The sequence below is a fragment of the Mustela lutreola genome, chromosome 5 (assembly GCF_030435805.1).
Source record: "Mustela lutreola isolate mMusLut2 chromosome 5, mMusLut2.pri, whole genome shotgun sequence".
NCBI lineage: Eukaryota > Metazoa > Chordata > Mammalia > Carnivora > Mustelidae > Mustela > Mustela lutreola.
This window is the reverse complement of record NC_081294.1, coordinates 151,010,210-151,030,795: the sequence shown is the minus strand read 5'-3', so window position 1 is coordinate 151,030,795 and position 20,586 is coordinate 151,010,210. Positions and strand designations below refer to the sequence as shown.

Here is a 20,586-nt window from a genome sequence, read left to right as displayed (position 1 = left end):
AACTGAGGGGTATAGCTCAGTGGTGGAGCATTTGACTGCAGAACACAGCAAGTACAGTTCAACAATAAATGACTTCAATGCAACAAATAAATGTAATTCTGAGAACAAAATTAGAAATTGTGCAAAAATTTTTGGGGAGACTGTTAGATGTAGTTTGGAAACAACTAGAAGAATAAAGGAGTGAGAGAACACCTTTTTTTCCTTTCTCTTTTTTAATGAAAACTGTGCACAAAGTTTGACAACAATTTAGGAAAAGGCAAATTCCAGAGACTGAGGTAGTTTCCAGGGGTTTTTTTCTTTTTTTTAATCTATTATTTGGTCTACATATGCATATATTTTAAGATCAGTTCTGTTTGCTATTAAAATGTTAGTTCTAATAAATATGCTGCTGGCTTATACAGTTGGTGTCTTTCTAATGAGAAATCCAGCACTCCTACACCCAGATTTTTCTCATGTTTATACATCACATATAGTATATATAATACTGTATAAAAAGATAGAAGAACCCCACTTTACAGATGGTCAAAATTGTGGTTTTGTAATCAATTACAATTGTGATTCCCTTATCTTAAGATATTTTTAAAAAAGTGACTGACAGGTATGAAAGTTTTCCACATATTTATTACGTAGTCAGAGTTCTTTATCCTTAGAATTTAATATCTGATGAGACAAAATTAAAATAGAAAAGTTTTCTCATGATCATGGCATTTATTAAATCAATCTCAAGTATGTATACCCTGCTGAGCTTTGGTTTAAGGCTTTCACACATGCAAATCTACTTTCAAGGAATCCTCTTCAATGTGAATTTTATAATGATTAGTAAGGGATGACCTCTGGCTGAACAGTTTCCCACATGCATTACATTCATAGGGTTTCTCTCCAGTATGAATTCTCTGATGTGCAATAAGTGATGAGCTCTGTCTAAAAGTCTTCCCACACGTGTTACATTCGAAGGGCTTTTCTCCTGTGTGAATCCTTTGATGCTGAATAAGAGCTGCACTTTGGCCAAAAGAGATCCCACATTCCAGACACCGGTATGGTTTCTCTCCTGTATGGATTCTCTGATGGTTGCTAAGGGATGAGTTACACCTGAATGTTTTCCCACACTCATTGCATTTGTAGGGTCTTTCTCCGGTATGCATCCTCTGATGCTGAATGAGAGCTGAACTCTGTCGGAAGGCTTTCCCACACACTTTGCATTTACACGGTTTCTCGCCAGTGTGAATTCTTTCATGAATGATAAGTGTCGAGTGGGAACTTAAGGCTTTACCACACTCGTTACAGTTATACAGTTTCTCACCGGTATGAATTATCCGGTGTCTGTTAAGTCGTGAAATAGAAGTAAAACCTTTTCCACATTCGTTACATCGATAGGGCTTTTCTCCAGTGTGAATTCTTTCGTGCTGGATAAGAGACGCGCTCTGACTGAAGGCTCTCCCACATTCACTGCACTTAAAAGGTTTCTCTCCCGTGTGAATCCTCTGATGATAACGAAGGGATGAGCTTGACTTAAAGGTGTTGCCGCATTCATTACATAAATAGGATTTCTTTCTGAGGTGAATTCTCTGACATCCAGGAAGGGATGTGCTGGCTGCCTTCCTACCTGGATTGTATCTATGGGGATTTTCTCGAGCGTGGATTTTTTGATGTATAAAAAGGCCAGACCTTCTGCTGAAGGATTTACCACATTCTTTACATCGATAGGATTTCTCCACAGTGTGGATTCTTAGATGTTTGCAGAGCGATGCACTGTGGCTGAAAGCTTTCCCACATTCTTTACAGATGTAGGGTTTCTCTCCAGTATGAGTTCTTTGATGCTGAATAAGAGCCGAACTTTGGCTGAAAGCTTTCAAACATTCCTTACATTTAAATAATTTCTCTCCAGTGTGGTTTTTCTGGTGTTTACGAAGGGAAGAATTGTGAATGAAGGCTTTTTCACATATATTACATTTATACCGCTTTTCTGCTGTTTTGATTTTTGGTTGGCTAAGTAAGTTTGAATTCTGCTTGAAGCTATTTCTTTGTATTTCATATTTTGAGGGTGTTCTTTCTCTAGCAACCCTCTGTTGCTTAACAAAGACTGATTTCAGGCCGAAATTTTGGCCAAAGTTGCTATTTTTATGGCTTCTTTCTACAGGGAGGATTTTTGTATGGGTGATTGAAATTATTTGTAAACTTTCATTTTTGTCCTTTTGTTTCTTTAATCTGTCTTCATATATACAGGGTTTTTCTGATAGGAAACTCCAGGGTTCATCCCTTTTGAGTCTTTTCCTTCTTAGCCCCTGAAATGATGAATCTTGGGTTTGAGTTGACTTTGTAGTTTTAGGACTGCTCTTACATCCTGAAAAAAAAAAAATCACTAATGATTCACACAATTGGCTGAGACTTAATGTGTAGAAAGAATAAATACTAATGATATTTAAATAAGGGCTTGCTTTCTGGCTAAAAGATACTAGCAAGAGGAAAAAATAGGAAAGTAACACATATAAAATAATAATGGATGAAGGCAGAAGGACTAGGGTAATTAAAAGAATAAAGGAAGCTCATTTAAGGAAGGCAACCAGGAGAATGAATGGGAAGACAGGATTAGAAAAGTATGAATTAAGTGCAGTCTGATATCCAAAGCTTTTTGCATTATTTATATGCCATTGTTAAAAGACTTAAAAGACTACATTAAAAGACTTTTATATTATTTATATGCCATTGTTCTCATTTATGTAATGTTTCTAATGTTGAATGTCATTACTCCTTTTTCTACGTGCCAAACTCCTCTGTAGCCTTCAGATTCAGTTCCAATGTTAATTTCTCCGTGTACCCTTTTGTGAATCCAGCTCCAACAATCCATTGCCCTTATTATTACCACAGTAAATGGTATTTTACAAAGTAGGTACCTAAGGGGAAAAACTGTGAGTATATTTAGAGACAGTGGGAAAGCCTTCAAAAGAACTCAGCACCACTGATAGTAAAAACATTAAAGAAAATAAGAATTGATGGATAGTTCCTCAATATGCTAAAATACATATAGTTTGGTCCTAAAACCAGTATCCTATTTAATGAAGAAAGACTAGAAGCATTTCCGCTATGATCAAGAACAAGGGGTGCCTAGCTGACTCAATAGGTAGAGCATGTGACTTTTAATCTTGGGGTTGTGAGTTTGAGCCCCATGTTAGGTATAGAGATTACATAAAAATAAAATCTTAAAAAAAAAAAAAGAACAAGACAAGGATGCCCATTATTTTCACTTCTATTCAACATTCCTAGTAGATGTCTTAATCAATTCAGTTACATAAGAAAAACCAAGTAGATGCACAAGGATGAGTAAAGAAGAAATGAGGAAATAAACCTACCACTATTTGCTGGTGTTATAATACCCTATCTACGTAACTCCAGAAAATCAATGATAAAACTTGATCAGTGATGTAGCAGATATAAAATTAACATGCTGAAGTCAATAATCTTATTGGCACTAACAAAGAATTGGAGGAATGAATTTACAACAAATATAAAAAAAAAACTTATTATGAGGAAAATTTTTAATAGCCCTGAATATTAATATACCTAAACAAATGGAAAAACCTCTCCTATTCTTGGATAGAACCACTCAATGTTATAAAAATATAATATTTTTTAAAAAGTATGTAAAGATATTTTAAGTCCTATATAGAGATAGGACTCAGCTTACATTTGAGGACAGATAATTCTTTGGTGTTGGGCTGCCCTCTACCACTCCCGCCCTTCCTCAAGCTGTGACAATCCACAGTGTTTCAAATTTGTGTGTGTGTGTGTGTGTGTGTGTGTGTGTGTGTATGCTTAAAGTTTTCATAATAAACTAAAAACTAAATCTTCTTCCACTTTTCTGTCATTCCTTGCATAAGAGTGAGAGGATTAATCCTTTTCCTCTTAAAGATCATATCTAATAAGAGACTTGCAATTTTAAAAGGTTTCTGCACATGAATTTAAAAATATCAATATACAAAGGAAAAGATCTTTAAAAAAAATACTTTCACTTAAAAAAATATACTTCCTAAGTAAAAAATCAGAATGCTTACAGTATGATAAAACTTATTAAAATAGGAAATACCAAAGCTTTCTGGGTAACTGAAGACAATGGTAGGTGGATAGTAAGCAAACTGTCAAACTTCACCAAATGATAAGAAATAACTTTATAACTGTGAGACTTCTTTTTTTGTTTATTAAAATTTTTATTTAAATTCTAGTTAACATATAGTGTAATACTGATTTCAGGAGTAGAATTTACATATAACACCCAGTGCTCATCCTAACAAGTGCCCACCCATCACCCACTTCTAAGTGGTGATGGAAGGTTTTACCACACTCATTACCAGCTAACTGTGAGACTTCTATCCAAATCCTCCTCTTCCACATTACTTGAGAAAAGAAAGAAAATGCCAAACCTTGTAAAATAAATGTGAGTCAAAAGAGTAATAAGTGGACATTAAGGAAGATGGCAGAGTAGGAAGCTCCAGGATTCTGTTTCCCCACCTAAGACAACAAATGAACTGGCAGAATCTGGCTGCTCCAATGATTTTGAAACTGTGGAATCTAACTGAAGGCTGGCAGCTTCTAGGGCAAAGCCTGGTTGATAAATGGTACGTAGTTTCAGTCGCTAGCCCCTACCCATGCCCCAGCCCCCAGCTCCATGGCAGGCAGCTATACTGACAGTCCTTAGGTGGCTTGCAGAAGCTAGGGTGAAAAGAGCCTTGTTCTTCAATTACTGTAGATCTGGGTTCTGACTGAGGATTATTGCTTGGGGTCATGGAAGTACAGACACAAAGGCAACCTGCCATTGTTGCCCCACTGGCTGAAGCAGCTGCCAGGGGATTTAAGGGTCAGAGCCCGTCTTCTCCCTACGCTCTCCCATTCACATTTTACCTTTTTCCCACATTGGGCAATCATATTTAAGTATAAGGACATCCAAAACTAACTGCATACATGGGAAATTTAGAAAGTCACCATACATGCCAAGGGAAAGGTAGAAGCTCAGAAAAGACATGAGAATACCTTTGGTTTATATCTCAGGCCGGTCCATGGCACAGAGACCCCTGACAACAATAAAAAATTAGTTATATGTAAAAATACATGTATTCATATATACAACTATCATTTTTCCCTGTTGTAAAGTGATTTTACTGAATTGATTTGGACATACTGTAGGTCAAATAATATTTTCCAAAGATAACAACTATGGACTTTTAAACTTGACATAAGATTTGTAGCTTCAGCAGTATTAGTCATATTCCCCATCAACAACACGATAAAATAATTCAGTTATGTAGGAATACAGAACTCTAGGACTAGCTGGAAACATGGAAATCACTTAGCATAATATTTTCATTTCATGAGAAAACTAGACTCAAGTATTAAGCAATTTACCCAAATTCAAATATCTTATAGTAATAAAGCTGGCCTGGAAGAGGCTTTCCCAAATAACTGAAGTAGCCCTCTCTTTGTGAAAAGGACGAAATATATGAGAAGGAAATCACTCTGGGGAAGGGGAAGAATCTAGTTCCCAGAGTTATGACATTATAAAATTCAAATGTCTAGTTGGCAACAAAGAATCAGAAGGCACACACACAAAAAAAGATATGACTCATTCAGAGCAACAAAATAAATAGACAAAAAAACATCTATGAGGAAGAAATAAAGGTGGATATACTACACAAAACTTTTTTTTTCCTTAAGATTTTATTTGACAGAGAGAGGCAGCAAGAGAGGGAACACAAGCAGGGGGGTGGGAGAGGGAAAAGCAGGCATCCTGCTGGGCAGGGAATTCAATGGGGGGCTCAATCCCAGGACTCCGGCATCATGACCTGAGCCAAAGGCAGATCCTTACTGACTGAGCCACCCAGGCACCCCACAGAAAAACTTTTAAACAACACTTTTCAAGATGCTCAGGAGAGCTAAAGAAAGATATGGGTAAAGCCCATGAAAATGAATTTTTCAAAAAATGAAATATCAATAAAGAGATAGAAAAATAGAAAACACAGAAAGAAAGCAAAATGAAATTCTGGAGTTGAAAAGTATAATAACTGAAAATTTCACTAGAGAAACTAAAAAATCAGATTTCAGCAGGCAGAAAAATCAGTGTACTTGAAGATAAGCCATATTAAAATTACTGAATCTGAGGATGAACAACAAAAAATATTGAAGAAAGTGGAGAGATCCTAAGAGACCTGTGGGATACCATCAAGTGGACCAAAATAGCATTGTGGGAATCCTAAAAGGGAAGAAGAAAGAGGGGAGAAGGATCATTTGAAGATAATGGCTGAAAACTTCCCAAATTTGATGTGAGATAGGAACCTACAAATTTATGAAGCATAATGAACTCCAAAAAGAATAAAGTCAAAGAGACCAACAATGAGACATATTATCACCAAACTGTCAAAACCCAAAGCCAAAAAGAGAATATTGAAAACAGCAAAAGAGAAACAAGACTTATAACATACAAATGATCTTCATTAAGATTATCAGATTTCTCATCAGGAACTTTGGAAGCAAGAAAGTATTAGGTTGATATAGTCTGTGTGCTGAAAAAAAAAAAAAAAAAAAAAAAAAAAAACCTCAAAAGGGAATTCTCTCTCCATCTGGTAAACCATCCTTCAAAAATGACAAAGAGGGGCGCCTGGGTGGCTCAGTGGGTTAAGCCTCTGCTTTCGGCTCAGGTCATGGTCTCAGGGTCCTGGGATTGAGCCCCGCATCGGGCTCTCTGCCCAGCAGGGAGACCACTTCCCCTCCACCCCTGCCTCTCTGCCTACTTGTGATCTCTGCCTGTCAAATAAATAAATAGAGTATTTTTTTTTTTTTTAAATCATTAGGCTGCGTTTTAAGGCACACAATGTATAATGATGCGGTCTGTGACAACAGTAACTAAAAGGGGATGAGGATGCAAGTATATAGAAGCAGAGATTTTATATATTATTGTACTTAAGGTGGAGTAAGTTCAAATCACAGTGTTATGAATTTTGGATGTTAAATATCCCAATGGTGACCAAAAAGAAAATACCTACATAATATATATAAAAGAAAATTGGAGGGGAATTAAAATGTTTATCGACTAAACACAAAAGGAAACAGTAATGCAGGAAATCAGGGACAAAGAAGAGATATAAGGTGTATAAAAAAAAATCCAAATGGCAGAAGTGAGTCCCTTATATCAGTAATTACTTCAAATATAAATACGTTAACTTAATTATCCAGTCAAAATACAGATCTTGGCAGAATGGGGAAAAAAAATCATAATCTAACCAAATGTTGTCTATAAAAGACTGGCTTCTTTTCTTTTTTCTATCTATTGAAGAATGATTAACATACAGCTATCTAAGTTTCATATACAAATAATGAGTTAGCAATTCTGTACGTTACTCAGTGCTTATAAAATGGATATACTCGTGGGGGCTCCTGGGTGACTCAGTGGGTTAAGCCTCTGCCTCAGCTCATGTCATGATCTCAGGGTCCTGGGATTGAGCCCTGCATCCAGCTCTCTCTGCTCAGCGGGGAGCCTGCTTCCCTTCCTCTTTCTCTGCCTGCCTCTCTGCCTACTTGTGATCTCTCTCTCTCTCTGTCAAATAAATAAACAAAATCTTTTAAAAAAAAAGTAGGTGCACTCTTGATCCTCTTTATCTCTTTCACCCCTCTTCCCACCCACCTCAACTACCAGTTTGTTCTCTGTAATTCAGAGACTGTTTTTTGTTTGAATAAAAGATTCATTTTAGAGCCAAAGATACAAATAGGTTGCAAGTGAGATGATGGAAAGCTACTTCACGCAAATAGAAGCACTAAAAGAGAGCTGGACGGGCTATACTAGTATCAGATAAAATAAACTTTAGGAAACAAGTTATAAGAGACAAAGGATGGGGCGCCTGGGTGGCTCAGTTGGTTAAGCGACTGCCTTCAGCTCAGGTCATGATCCGGAAGTACCGGGATCGAGTCCCACATCGGGCTCCCAGCTCTATGGGGAGTCTGCTTCTCCCTCTGACCTTCTCCCATCTCATGCTCTCTCTCACTCTTTCTCTCTCTCTCAAATAAATAAATAAAATCTTTAAAAAAAAAAAAAAGAGAGACAAAGGATGATGTATAGTCATAAAAGGTTCAATTCAGCAAGAAGACATTAAAATTACAAACATTTACATACCTAATAACACATCCTCAAAACACATGAAATACAAATTTACAAAACTGAAGGGAGAAATAGTTGGAGATTTCAATGCCCTACCTTCAATAAGGAATAAAACAACCAGACGAAAAGAAGTAGTAAAGGACTTGAACAACACAATATACCAACTGGAACTAATGGATACATACAGAACGTGCTATCCATCAAAAACAGAAACAAACCAAAAAACAGACTTAACTACGGAGAACAAACTGATGGTTACCAGGTAGGAGGTGGAGGGTAGGGGGAATTGGTGAAACACTTGATAGGAATTAAAAAGTACACTTCCCAAGATGAACACAGAAATGGAGAGAAGTGTTGAACCATTATATTGTACACTTGAAACTATTATAACATTGTATGTGACCTATACTGGAATTTGAAAGGGAGGAAGAAAAAGAGAGAGAAACAAACAAACAAACAAAAATGGGCAAAGGACTTAAACAGACATTTGCCTATAGGAGATATATCAGTGGCCAATAAGCACATGAAAAGACCACTTAAAATCATTAATCAGTAGGGAAATATAAATCAAAAACCACCAGATACCACTTTAAATCCATGAGGATGGCTATGGATAACAGAAACAAAAGAAACCAGAAAATAACAAATACTGGCAAGGATATGGAGACTTTGAAACCCTAGCTCCATTGCTGGTGAGAATGTAAACTAATGTGGCCACAATGGAAAATGATATAGTAGTTCCTCAGAAAGTTAAGTAGAGAATTACCAAGTGATCCAGCAATTCCACTCCAATGTACCCAAAAGAACCAAAAGCAGGGATCCAAAGAGGTATTTGCACACTCACATTTGGAGTAGCATTATTCACAAGATCCAGAAGATGGAAATCATCCAAATATCCAGACCAAATGATAGACCATGTGTGGCGCAGACATGTAATGGAATACTGTTCAGCCCTAAGACAATGGAATGCTGACAGATGTACAATGTAGATGAACCTTGAAGACACGATGTGGAATGAAATAAGCCAGCCACAAAATGACAAGTGTCCTAAGATTCCAATTCTTTTTTTTTTTTTTTTTTTTTTAAAGATTTTACTTATTTATTTGACAGAGATCACAAGTTGGGAGAGAGGCAGGCAGAGAGAGAGAGGGAAGCAGGTTCCCTGCTGAGCAGAGAGCCCAACATGGGCCTCCATTCCAGGACCCTGAGATCATGACCCAAGCCAAAGGCAGAGGCTTTAACCCACTGAGCCACCCAGGCACCCCTATAAGATTCCAATTCTATGTGGCTCCTAGGAGTCGAACACAGAGACAGAGAACAGTGATTAGCAGGGGCCTGGAGACAGGTGGGTGGAGAATTAGTGTTTAGTGGGAAGAGAGTTTCAGGAAGGGATTAGAGAGGACTTCTGGCACCTGGATGGTGGGGATGGTTGCACGGCCTTGGGAATGAGCTGAATGCCACCAAACTGTACACTTAAAAACAGTCAAAATGGCAAATTCTATGTTACTTGTGTTTTACCATAATAAAAAATTATGAGGGGACAATAAGAAGTTTGGCAACACTAGATAAACTGGAACCTCCATGCCTGCATAGCGGGTGGGAAGGTGAAAATACAGTTGTTCTGGAAAATGCTGTGGTGGGAGCTCCAAAGGGAAAGAGGGCTCCCTACCTTTTCCTCAAAGCATTTCTTTGGGAAAATTTGCATTTCTAAATCCTTCCTCTGTGCTTTTGATATGAAATGTATATAAACCTGTGAACACTATAAGCCTCTGGGAACATTATAGCCTAAGGATGTTCTTGGTTGTTAAGCAGGCTCCACCGGGTGCAGAGCCCAATGTGGGGCTTGAACTCACAACCCAGAGGGCCAGACCTTGGCTGAGATCATGAGTCAGATGGTTAACTGCTTAACCAACTAAGCCACCCAGGCCCCCACCAAGGATGTTTTTCTTAAGCTCCTGGGAGCCATCTCTTTGCAATGTAAACATCAAGAAGGAAGCCAGGAGAGGTTTTCTGAAGGGAAGTGAGGTGGCCTGATTTACCTTTTAATAGAGCATTCTTGCAGCTATGGGAACAGGTTGGTGGCAGGAGGGAGGTGCAGGGCCAGCAAGGGTACTGCTGGGGAGAGGGGGCAGGGGACAAGGACAAGACTGACCAAACACAGCAGAGGCGCCTATGAGTACCTGCTCTCCGCTTTCACCTCCTCAGAGATTCTTCTTTAAACCCCCGCCTGCTGGGTCGCTGCGCTGCTAAGGGCAGCACCTTTGTGCAAGTTAGAAAAAGAGGCCCCACCCTCTGTGTGGGGCAGCCCCCAGGGACCCCTCCGCTGACCACGCAGCCGGGGTTCAGTCCCCCCACCAGGCTTCTTGCGCTGAGATGACAAAGGAGGAGAAAGTGACAGGCAAGAAAAGCACATTTTCACTGGAAGGTTAACTGTTTACCCAGATCATACCTGCATTTTTAAATTTTAGATTTCAGGACTATTTCCGCATTCGGGCATAGAGCTAACTCATGATGTAGCGGCTGGTTTAATGGCCTCATTACAACTCCTCCGGCAAAGCACCCCCCGCAGGTGTGCTCCCTTCTCAGCAAGAGACTCCGAGGAGACACACACCCCTCCTTCCACCTCTCACTTCAAACATCCCCCCGTGACCCTTTGTTTTTCTGTTTTTCCTATTTGCGAATGGCTTTGAAAAAATTTTTTAAAGGGGGGGGGGACATTGGGAGGCTGCTAGAGGTGCCCCGAGTCCACCCTGGAGCATGGGCTTTTCGGTCACCAGCTGTGGGAGGGGCAGGTTTCAGGTCTGACAAGAGTTAACCACCTGAGCTACATCCAGAACACCCCATCCTTCATGCGTGCTTAGGGTGAAGCCAGCTGCACTCCGGAGGGAAGCCATTCCGAGGCTGCATTAGTCCGGGCAGATGGAGACTCGCCAGGGGTGCTGGACGGACAGACAGACACATGCAGGCGCTCCCGGGGTGACTGCCATCTCTGCAGGAGAGGAGGTGCATCCTGTCCAGGGACATGCACGTACCAGTCGGCTGCACTGTCCTTCCTTCCTCCCGGCGCCCACCTGTGGTCCACCCTCAGGGACATGTCCCCAACACTGAGGAGGAGGCTACTGAGGACTCCAGCCCCATTGCCTGGGGGCCCCAGCGCCTCTCAGCACAGCTCCAGACTCCAGACTCTGGTCATACTTTTACTCCCCGGAACCCACCAATGACTCACTTCACTAAGAGAGATGCGTTCCTGGATGGGAGGCTCCCGAGGTGCGGGGAAAGGGACAGAGACTTCCTTCTCTTCCTCAGATCTTTCCTGCTGGCTGCCCAGATGCCACCCTGCCAAGCCTCGGCTGATTCATGGATTCCTGCCTGCTCTAGGCACTTGACGGCGGCCTCTACCCGCTTCCCAGACCTCGTGTCTTTCTTCCAAACCAGAGTAAGATAAACAGACAGACACACAGGTGGTACCCACAGCAGAAATGTCAGAGTATGGTGGGAAGCAGGCTCCGTTGGCCTGCGGGCTTGGGGAGGGAGAACACCCAGCCTGCAGCTCCTGTGCGGGGCCCATGGAATGAGAGGCCATCACTGACGCATCTGGACCTGACAACAGCGGGGAGGAGCCCTCACTTCCACACCAACAGGCCCCCCCTCGGCCTGCAGGCTGCTCTCAGCAGTGTACACCTGGGGCCCTGGTAAGACTACTTCCCAGTCCCCAGGCTCCTGGCCTGGTTCTCCAACACAGACCAGATCCTGTGTCCAGGCTCCCCCCCGCTGTGTGGCATCTGGTCCCTGCAGAGCTCTCCTGGCTCACGGCAGCACCCACTGGCTTCCTTTCTCTGGAATCAGGTGAACCTTTCCTGTGGCTGGACCCGGCTCCACATCCTCCAATCCCACCTCCTTGGGAAGCCTCTGCCTACACCACCCCTTCTGCTGCGCACGCTCACACACTCTACAGACATCCTATGGGGTCATTCTACACCCTGTGTGCGCTCAGTGCACCGTCACCTGTCTCCCCACCCAGCCGTGATCTCTAGCCGGCAGAACCTGCATCTTTCTGTCCAATGTTGCATGGCCAGTGCCCAGCACAGAGCTCACGTACATACCATCCATTAGGGGACAGGAAAGTAGGGGATGGGGACTCAAACTTGGATCCTCCTGCACTCATCAGCTCTCTGTCCCCAGTTTCCCTGTCAGCTGCCTCTCCCGTTTTTCTCCTCTGATGACTTCTCAGGCTCGGCCAGAGTCGTCTTTCCTAACCCACCTTGTAAATGGTGAGGTTTCCTGGGATTCTGTCCTCTGCTCTGTGCCCTCACCTGGTCAACTTGAGGCATCAAATGCCACCTTTGTACTGAGGGCTCCCTGACCTGCCTTCGGAGTTCCCATAGACCTCATACAGCTCTCGACCAGCATTTCTCTCCAGGCATTCCTCCCCAGTGAGACCCATCCCACAGCAAACTCACCCTACACCCTTAACAAAGGGACCCCTCTCCCTCCCTCCGGACCCCAGTGCCCATACCTTTGTCCCAGCATAGAAACATCTCGCCTACCTTACTGCAAGTGTCTCCGGGACACTTGTCTCCCCATCAGCTTTTCCCTCACTTTCAATCTACCCCCCACCATGCTTCAAAGTGACTATTCTTATTAAACTCAAATTACATAAGGATTTCATCAATCTATTCTCTACGAAATGTTAAGATTACATACTACTAAAGCCCTCTTTTGTCCTGCCCCTTCTCAATCCCATTCCATGTGGAGCTCCTGGCACCAGCTCAGGTGTGTCCCCCCAGCCTCTGTCTGCACTTCTGCACCCGTTACAAATACACACATAGCCACGTCATCACTCTTCAGCATCAACAGTGACACAGCAGTAGCTGCCCCCCGGCCCCTGCCAGTTCTGTCCACACCAGCCACTCTTTGTCTCTGACAGCGGCCCTCAATGCCAGAATAGGGGCTTGCTCCAGAGGACATTAACACTCTTTCACATTTAAGCCAATTTTTCTAAAATACCCAGAACTCCAGTCTTCTGCTGAAAATCCTTCATTTCCATGGGATGGTCCCATGCAGAAGACTCTTGTCAAAGCCCAGTGTAATGCGGCTTTGCTAGCTTTCAGACACCCTTTCCTTCCTCGGCTCTTTCTCTCCTATACCGAGCCTTGGTCAGATGGATTCTCTGCCATTCCTTAAATACACTATTCACTGACTGAATCCCCGAGATGCAGCGATCCTGTGAAAACGGAACGAATAAGAAGAGCTCCCCAGAGATTCATTTGGTAAGTGATTACCAAGAGAGTAAGAGGAAGCTCATGTCTGGGGCCTAAGCATCCCCCCTCTGCCGCTTGTGGGGGACAGAGGCTCCGGAGAAACCTTCCTGACCGACATCTCCGAGCCACACTGTCCACTTACGCCCCCAGACTGTTGCCCGCACCCACCCCCCGCCGCTCGGTCCCACCCACTCACCTAGAGAGGGGCCTCCAGGACTTTCTTTCTCTACCTTCCAGGGATCTTCTCCTTGCTGCAACAGGGAGATCACTCTTGGTTTGGAAAACAGGAGTCCTGCTCAGAGACAAGAAAAAGAAAAGAGAAAGATAAGACTTGGTTTTCTTTTGACGCAAAGACGCATCATGGATCTGAGTGGAAAACGCATGGGATGGTACAAAGAGCTCCCTGGGGTGTTCCAGCCGTGCCTCCGCGACGTGAGGGAGTGTGTGAGGGGAAAGGCAAGGGGCCTGTAGGGCGTGGCCGTGTGGGAAGTAGCTGCAGGTTAGAGATGCCGGATACACAGGCAGCTCTGGTTACTAGAGTACCCATGGCTTGCCACAGAAGAGGGAACATATTAGATTTACAGACTAAATGTTTGTAAACAGGTACCCACACCAAGTGCCCTGTTTAAAATGAGAAAGCACCATCTGACTCCCCTTCAAAGATGGTTTATACACATTCATCAGGCTGGAAGGGAGAATTGGGAAAGGCTGGCGGCAGGGTAATGAAGACGGTTGAGGGATGCTTTCTGCTGTGAGCTGAGCAAACAAATCACAGAAAATCACAGCAGGAAATGTTGCCTAACTATGAGGGAATTTCTAACATACAAGTATGTCAGCTATCCCACATGTGGGACAAATCCATGCCTATAGTGGGAAAGAACCTTTAAATATTTATTTACAATGTGCACAACCCCAAGGCCAAATTCAGCTGAAAGTTCCTGATGCCCCACAGCTTTTATGCAGGGAAGCAGGTGCTGACTTATGGTAACAGGGAAAATTCCCTTACCCAGTGAGACCAGGTTACTGTAGTTCTCCAGCATCACTTCCTGGTACACGTTTCTCTGAGAAGGACCCAGCTTCCTCCACTCATCCCGTGTAAAGAGCACAGCCACATCCTCGAAGGTCACCGACACCTGTAATGACAAGCCATCCCAGCTCACCCAGGACCTCCCATAGCACAGGGTAAAAGTGGTGGCAGTTGCTGGGGAGGATGGGCTGCCTTGAAAGGCTTCTGATGTCATTCTTGTTTCTTAAGGTTTCAGGTTATTTCTTGTTCAATGAACCATTGGCCAGTGACAAATACATACTGAGCAGCATAAAGTCTTACCAGGCCCAGTATTAACCACTATAAGGAGATGCAGGGAGGAATTAAGACCACTGGAATGTTAATTAGAATAATCTTGCAGATGGGGATATGATAATACATATTAAAATCTTTAAAATGTGTTTATTCTTTAACTCACCAATTATTATATTTCTACTATAATGAGCAGTACACAAAAGTGCACACAGAGCATTTATCATGGTTTTAGTAATACCAAAAAAATGAGAAACAAGCTAGGTCATCACGGATGATAAAGGGCAGGGTCACTAACAGAAGGCACTCTCTGAGTGCCACTGAAGCTGGAGGACAGAAATAATGGAAACTGAAATCTCTCTCTTCTCCCAAATGCTTTATACAGGCCAGGTACAATCCCTAGAGCTTTCTATTGATCTTTCTTTTTTCTAATTCAGTTACCTATTAATCTTTAATATAATCTTTATCTAAAAGTCACAACAACCCTAAGAGAAGATATTATCACTGTCTCCATTTACATGACAGAAAAGAGCCACGGAGAGGATAAATTTGCCTGAAGTCTCACAGCTAGTCAGTGGGAGACCTGGGATTCCAGTCCAAGGACATGTCCAAGGCTTCATTCTTAACTGCAGAAATGCCTCCCACAACCTATTGCATAGAGCTATTAAATAAATGAGATAATCCATACAATGTAATTAATACCATGTCTGGGGCCTACCAAAGCTTCAGATGTTAGCTATTGTCACATCAATATGAAATACTATGCAACCAGTGCAACTGATGGTTAGGTCAGTATCTGTTAAAAAGACATCCATGATCATGTTAAATACAAATATTTATATTTGTTATATATCAGTGTGTAGTTTGTACTCATTTCTGATAAAAGCTTATATATATATATATATATATACATATATATGAGAATGATGCTGAGAGATATATAACAAATGATTGGCAGTGATTATCTCCAGATGGTGGGGTTAAGAGTGATTCTACTTTCTTTTGAATATATGAAAAAATTAACATACAGATGACCCTTGAACAAGGAGGGGGTTAGGGGCCCTGACTTCACACGCAGTCGAAAATCTACACTTAACTTTGGATTCCCCCAAAACATAACTACTAATAGCCTACTGTGGACTGGAAGACTTCCTGATAAAGTAAACAGTCGATAAACACATATTCTGCATGTTATATGTATTATATACTATATTCTTACACTAAAATAAACTAGAGAAAAGAAAATGTTATTGAGAAAATCATAAGGGGCGCCTTGGTGGGATCAGTTGGTTAAATCTCTGACTCTTGATTTCCACTCAGGTCATGCTCTCAGAGTCATGGGATCGAGCCCCACATCATGCTCTGTGCTCAGCACAGAATCTCCTTGAGATTCTATCTCTTTTCTCTGTCTCCACTCAACTACTTGTGCTCTCTCTCTCTCAAACAATAAACCAAAAAAGAAGCATAAGAGAAATACATTTACAGTACTCTACTGTATTGATCAAAAAAAATCCATGTGTAACTGGACCTGCCCAGTTCAAACCTATGTTGCTCAAGGGTCAATTCTACACACACACGTATCTACACGTCTATGCATACATACATGCATATTTTATTCTCTACAATGTTTACCATGATTATAAAATATCTATATGGTAAGAAAAACACTGAATTATTTACATATTGGGGAGGAATATAAGAAATAATTTTTGCTCTCAAAGAATTTACATCCAGCTGGCAGACAAGATAAACACCTTGGATCAATGAAAGAAGAATGTGTACTTGGGCAGGACTGTATACCATCTCCCAGCAATATCCTCATTTTAGAGATCAGGACTAGAAGGTCCAGGACAGTCAAGACCAAAGGCCACCTACTTTACCAGCAGCAGAGGCAGGACAATAATTAAAGTCTTCTGTTAAGCCAGCACTTGGTATATTCTCTCTCTGGTCTTAAACGCCCATTGCCGGGCTTTACCCACAAGCCCATGCAGTAGGGGCACATGGGAGCAAGTGAGGTTGGGGAAAATGCCACATGCATTCACTCCCCTGCAGGTTGGAGAAGATTCTGGGCAAGAGAGCAAGGTCAGTCTGTGGGAACTGGAGGGGAAAGCTTTGAAATATGCACTGGCCAGTCCCAGCCCAAAGATCAACCACCACAACATTTCATGGGCCCCAAATCAACACAACAGTGGAGAAGAGCTCTGGCAACATGGGGTTTGGGGCTGCCCTGGGATTTGAAAGAGGCACCAGGGGAATGGCTGCACAGTGACAAGCCTGGACCCAGAGGCCAGACACACTGCACTGGGGTTTGAATTCAGGTTACTGGATGTCTCTGAGCCTCAAGTTTGCTAATGTGAAACATGGGAATGATCATTGCTGCGCGAGTGTGGGCATGAAAACAAAGGCCACACCCTCATGCAGACACCCAACACTGTGACTGTCAGATGCAGATGAGCAATGAAAGGACAAGTCCCAGCAATACGGTCCAGCAGGTCCCATCTGTCGGCATGAGTGGTATCATCACTTCAGTAACACCATCCGGCTCCCATGACCACCCCTTGTTGGGTGTCTGCTAGTGCCCAGCCCTTATCCAAACACTTCCCATGCACTGACTCGTGTGACCCTCTCACCTGTCCCATGAGGTCAGCATGTTTGTTATTCCCATTGTCCAGGTGAGGAAACAGGCACATCTGTCCAGGGCCCACAAACAGTAACCAAGGAGATGGGTTCAAGCCCAGCAGTCTGGCTTTAAGCTCTGCTTCCTACCCACCGGAGACCCTGCCTCTCCACTCCTGATATCCTGTACACCCTCCGTGCTCCCTCCTGGGGAGTCTTCTCTCTGCCCTTGGAGTCCAGAGATCTCTCCAGCTGTGTCCCCTCCAACACGGCTATTCCTTGTTCAAGCATGGCTCACCTGGACTGGGTCCCTCCCCCATTTCCAACAATAGAAGGGTTAAAATGGCAGGTCGAGAAAAGTTTTCAAGAGAGTACAGAAATAAGGAACATAATCCACAAAGTAAAGAGGGAGAAAAAACGGACAATGATGGGTTGGAGAAGCCTAGGGAGGTTATCCTTTAAAAAAAAAAAAAAAAAAAAACAAGGGTAGGAAGGGAGACCAGGGCAAACCAAGGAAGCAGGGCCAGAAAGGAGCTGCCGTGTGTGTGTGTGTGTGTGTGTGTGTGTGTGTGTGTGTGTGTTTTGTCCCCATGTGGCATCTCACCTATCAAGTTAGTAATCATACACTGAATTGAGACTGATGAATAAAAAGAAGTGTCTGGGGGCACCTGGGTGGCTCAGTGGGTTAAAGCCTCTGCCTTCTGCTCAGGTCATGATGTCAGGGTCCTGGGATTGAGTCCCACATCGGGCTCTCTGCTAGGTAGGGAGCCTGCTTCCCCCCACCCCCCACCCCCGGCCTGCCTCTCTGCCTACTTGTGATCTCTGTCAAATAAATAAATAAAATCTTTTTAGAAAAAGAAAAAAAGAAGTATCTGTTAGGAAAAGAAAAGGGAAACACTAGACATGGATTGTCAGGGAGGAGACAAACATTCCCTACAGAATCCACCCTCCCCATGGGTGGACTGACTCTTGAAGGAGGAAAGGGCTTGGGCTTCAGGTCCTGCAGAAGACTGCATGCAGCAGAGAACTTTTATTTGAGAATTAAAATAAAATAAAATAAAATAAAATCTGTCTCTAAGACCAAAGATGTCAATGAACTCACATGAGATCTTGCTTCCCTCGGTCCAATAGCCATATCTTCTTTCTGGGCTCTTCCCTGAGGATGGGTAGAGTCTCCAGAAGACAAATCTGAAAGAGGAAAAAGGGAGCCAGGACAGAGAAACCCCTTCTGGTTTCCGCCTCTTCTGCTTTCCAGCCCTGAGAATCACCAGCTCTGAAATCCTTCCACCACCTGAGAACTGAGGCCACGTGCCCTCGGAGAGGGAAGTCAGAAGGAGCTGGAGCTAGACAGGCCCAGACACACGCCAGCCCAATGTGGGCCGGGGCCCAACTCTTCCCCCTGTGGCTCAGAGAAAAAAGACTAGACTCCAGCTTCAGTAGCAGCAACAACTCACTGAACCTGCCTCAAGGGGCCAGGCACGGCCTACATCGTTCAGTCCCGCAGCATTGCTGCCATTGTCCACGCCTATTTTACAGATCAGGAAACTGAGGGCAGAGTGGGAGCCACTTGCCCCAGTGCACACAGCCAGTGAGGGTGCACCGGGATCCGTACTGCGCTGTCTCCACAGCACCGGCTCTAACCTCACCGCCGGCAGGGTACAATTCTTCTCCACCTCAAGCTGCACCCGCCCCCAACTCCTCCCCCTGTTGTCAAGGAATCTCCTTCCAGGTTTTTAGAGAAAAGTGCTTGGGAAACAGATGACAGCAGTTTTCCGACGGCGGCCGCAGGGCTGCCGTCTGGGGGAGCAGGCACAGAGACCGAAATCCTGGGTTCCAGTCCAGATTCTGCCGTGGGGGGAGAGGGAAGCCGGCAACTCACTTCTCTTGGAAAACACATCTCTGCGCCTGCAGCCCGGGAAGGCAGTAGCGCCGAGGAGGGGTGGAAACACAGTTCCTCACGTTCACTGACAGCCGCGAGCAAATCCAAACGCCGGCAGGGCAGGCAAGTAGCGCGCCGGGCACGGGTCGGGAGGGAGTAGGGGAGTGACCGGGGCCTGGGCAGGTGGGGACAAGTGCCCGACCTGCAGCGGTCAGGGGCACGTCCGCCGGACGGCTGGTGGGTGGTGCCAACCTTTGGCCCCCATTGCGTGCTCCTACAAAGGCCCCACTGGCGCGCCTCTGGCCTGTGTCCCGCGCCCCGGCGCAGGATCCTCCCAAGGCCGGGGTCCTCCCCTCTGTCCCGCATTCCACCGACCTTCCGCCGCTCACCTCGCCCAGGCCTCGGGGCTTCGGGGTCTGCGCCTCCTGGCCGTGCTTTGCAGGCGGAGGCTCCGGCACTGCCCGGATGGACAGCAGCCCGGGGTCGGGACCCCTTCTCCGGGTCTCTAACCTCACTGGGCTGAACTCAGGCCGGGAGCCTTGGGCTGCAAAAGCCGGCTGTCCAGAGAGGCGGGGCAGGGGGCGAGTTAGGGACGGCCGCTAATGCCCCTGGGGAATGTAGTCCAGGCGAGGACCTATGCATTCTGGGAAGTGTAGTTCTCCGCTCTGGTCTGCGAGGCTGGGAGGGGCGAGCCTGTCACCTGCCGAGTTCCCGCTTCCGGGCTCGTGGTCACACCCCTTGGGCGGCGAGGGCTCTGGCTCCCGACTCCCCGTGAAGGAAACGGTTCGCCGAGGGCCGTGTCTTGTAGCTGTACATCGGCACAGTGACAATAAGGCAAGTAGACAATCGCCGAGAACAAACCTATTTCCCCTTCGGTCATGCAGCCAGTGTGTTTCGAGGACCTTCTTGTGGCAAGGGCTGCCATAAGTGGTTGGGAATGAGTGAACAAAACAAAGGTCGTTGCTTTCAAGAACTTTTTGGGGGGAGTTGGTAGGAAGCACAGTAAGCCATGGACGTAATTCTGTGACATTTTAGAAGATAAGCGTTATGGGGAGAAACAAAGGAAAGCGGGGTGGTGGCATCTGGGCGCGTTCAGAAGAGTGAGTGAGGTCCCCTGGCAGCAGCGGGGGTGAAGGGAAAGGGCATTCCAGGGGCGGAGAAGCCAGTGGTTCTCATTTCTTCATAATGGGAGCGCGTCCCATTGGGGAGATTTTATAAATAGGGAAAAACAAACAAACAAACAACAACAACAACAACAAACGAAAGAAAAATGTACCCAATGCCACTGCCCAAAAGTTAACGTTTTGGTGAACATTTGCTGCCGACCTGCTTTTAGCAAAATGGAATCTTGCAGATAGCAATTGTAACTTACTTTGGTTTTTTCCCCACATAGGAA

General features: G+C 44.3%; 1 protein-coding gene across 2 annotated transcripts; it reads right to left on the bottom strand.

The window, feature by feature from the left end:
• Positions 1-601: 601 nt before the first annotated feature.
• Positions 602-19,779, bottom strand: ZNF354B (zinc finger protein 354B). 2 transcript variants are annotated; one of them, XM_059175876.1, is made up of 5 exons: positions 19,566-19,779; positions 18,414-18,499; positions 14,405-14,531; positions 13,595-13,690; positions 602-2,341 (listed from the first exon to the last, which is right to left on the bottom strand). In XM_059175876.1, exons 2-5 carry the CDS (start codon positions 18,444-18,446, stop codon positions 762-764), a joined length of 1,836 nt encoding a protein of 611 aa, XP_059031859.1. In that variant the 5' UTR covers positions 18,447-18,499; positions 19,566-19,779; the 3' UTR covers positions 602-761. The 2 variants fall into 2 exon arrangements, with proteins under 2 accessions (XP_059031859.1, XP_059031858.1); XM_059175875.1 differs by having other exon boundaries at positions 19,580-19,779.
• Positions 19,780-20,586: the final 807 nt, after the last annotated feature.

Bases quoted from the DNA above. Each gene is read 5' to 3' on its own strand.
- ZNF354B (XM_059175876.1), bottom strand. From the start codon at position 18,446: ATGGCTATTGGACCGAGGGAAGCAAGATCTCAT. The intron at 14,532-18,413 runs GTGAGTTCATTG...TTGTCATTACAG, and splicing joins CGAGGGAAGCAAGATCTCAT to GTGTCGGTGACCTTCGAGGA. The intron at 13,691-14,404 runs GTAAGGGAATTT...GTCTCTGAGCAG, and splicing joins CAGTAACCTGGTCTCACTGG to GACTCCTGTTTTCCAAACCA.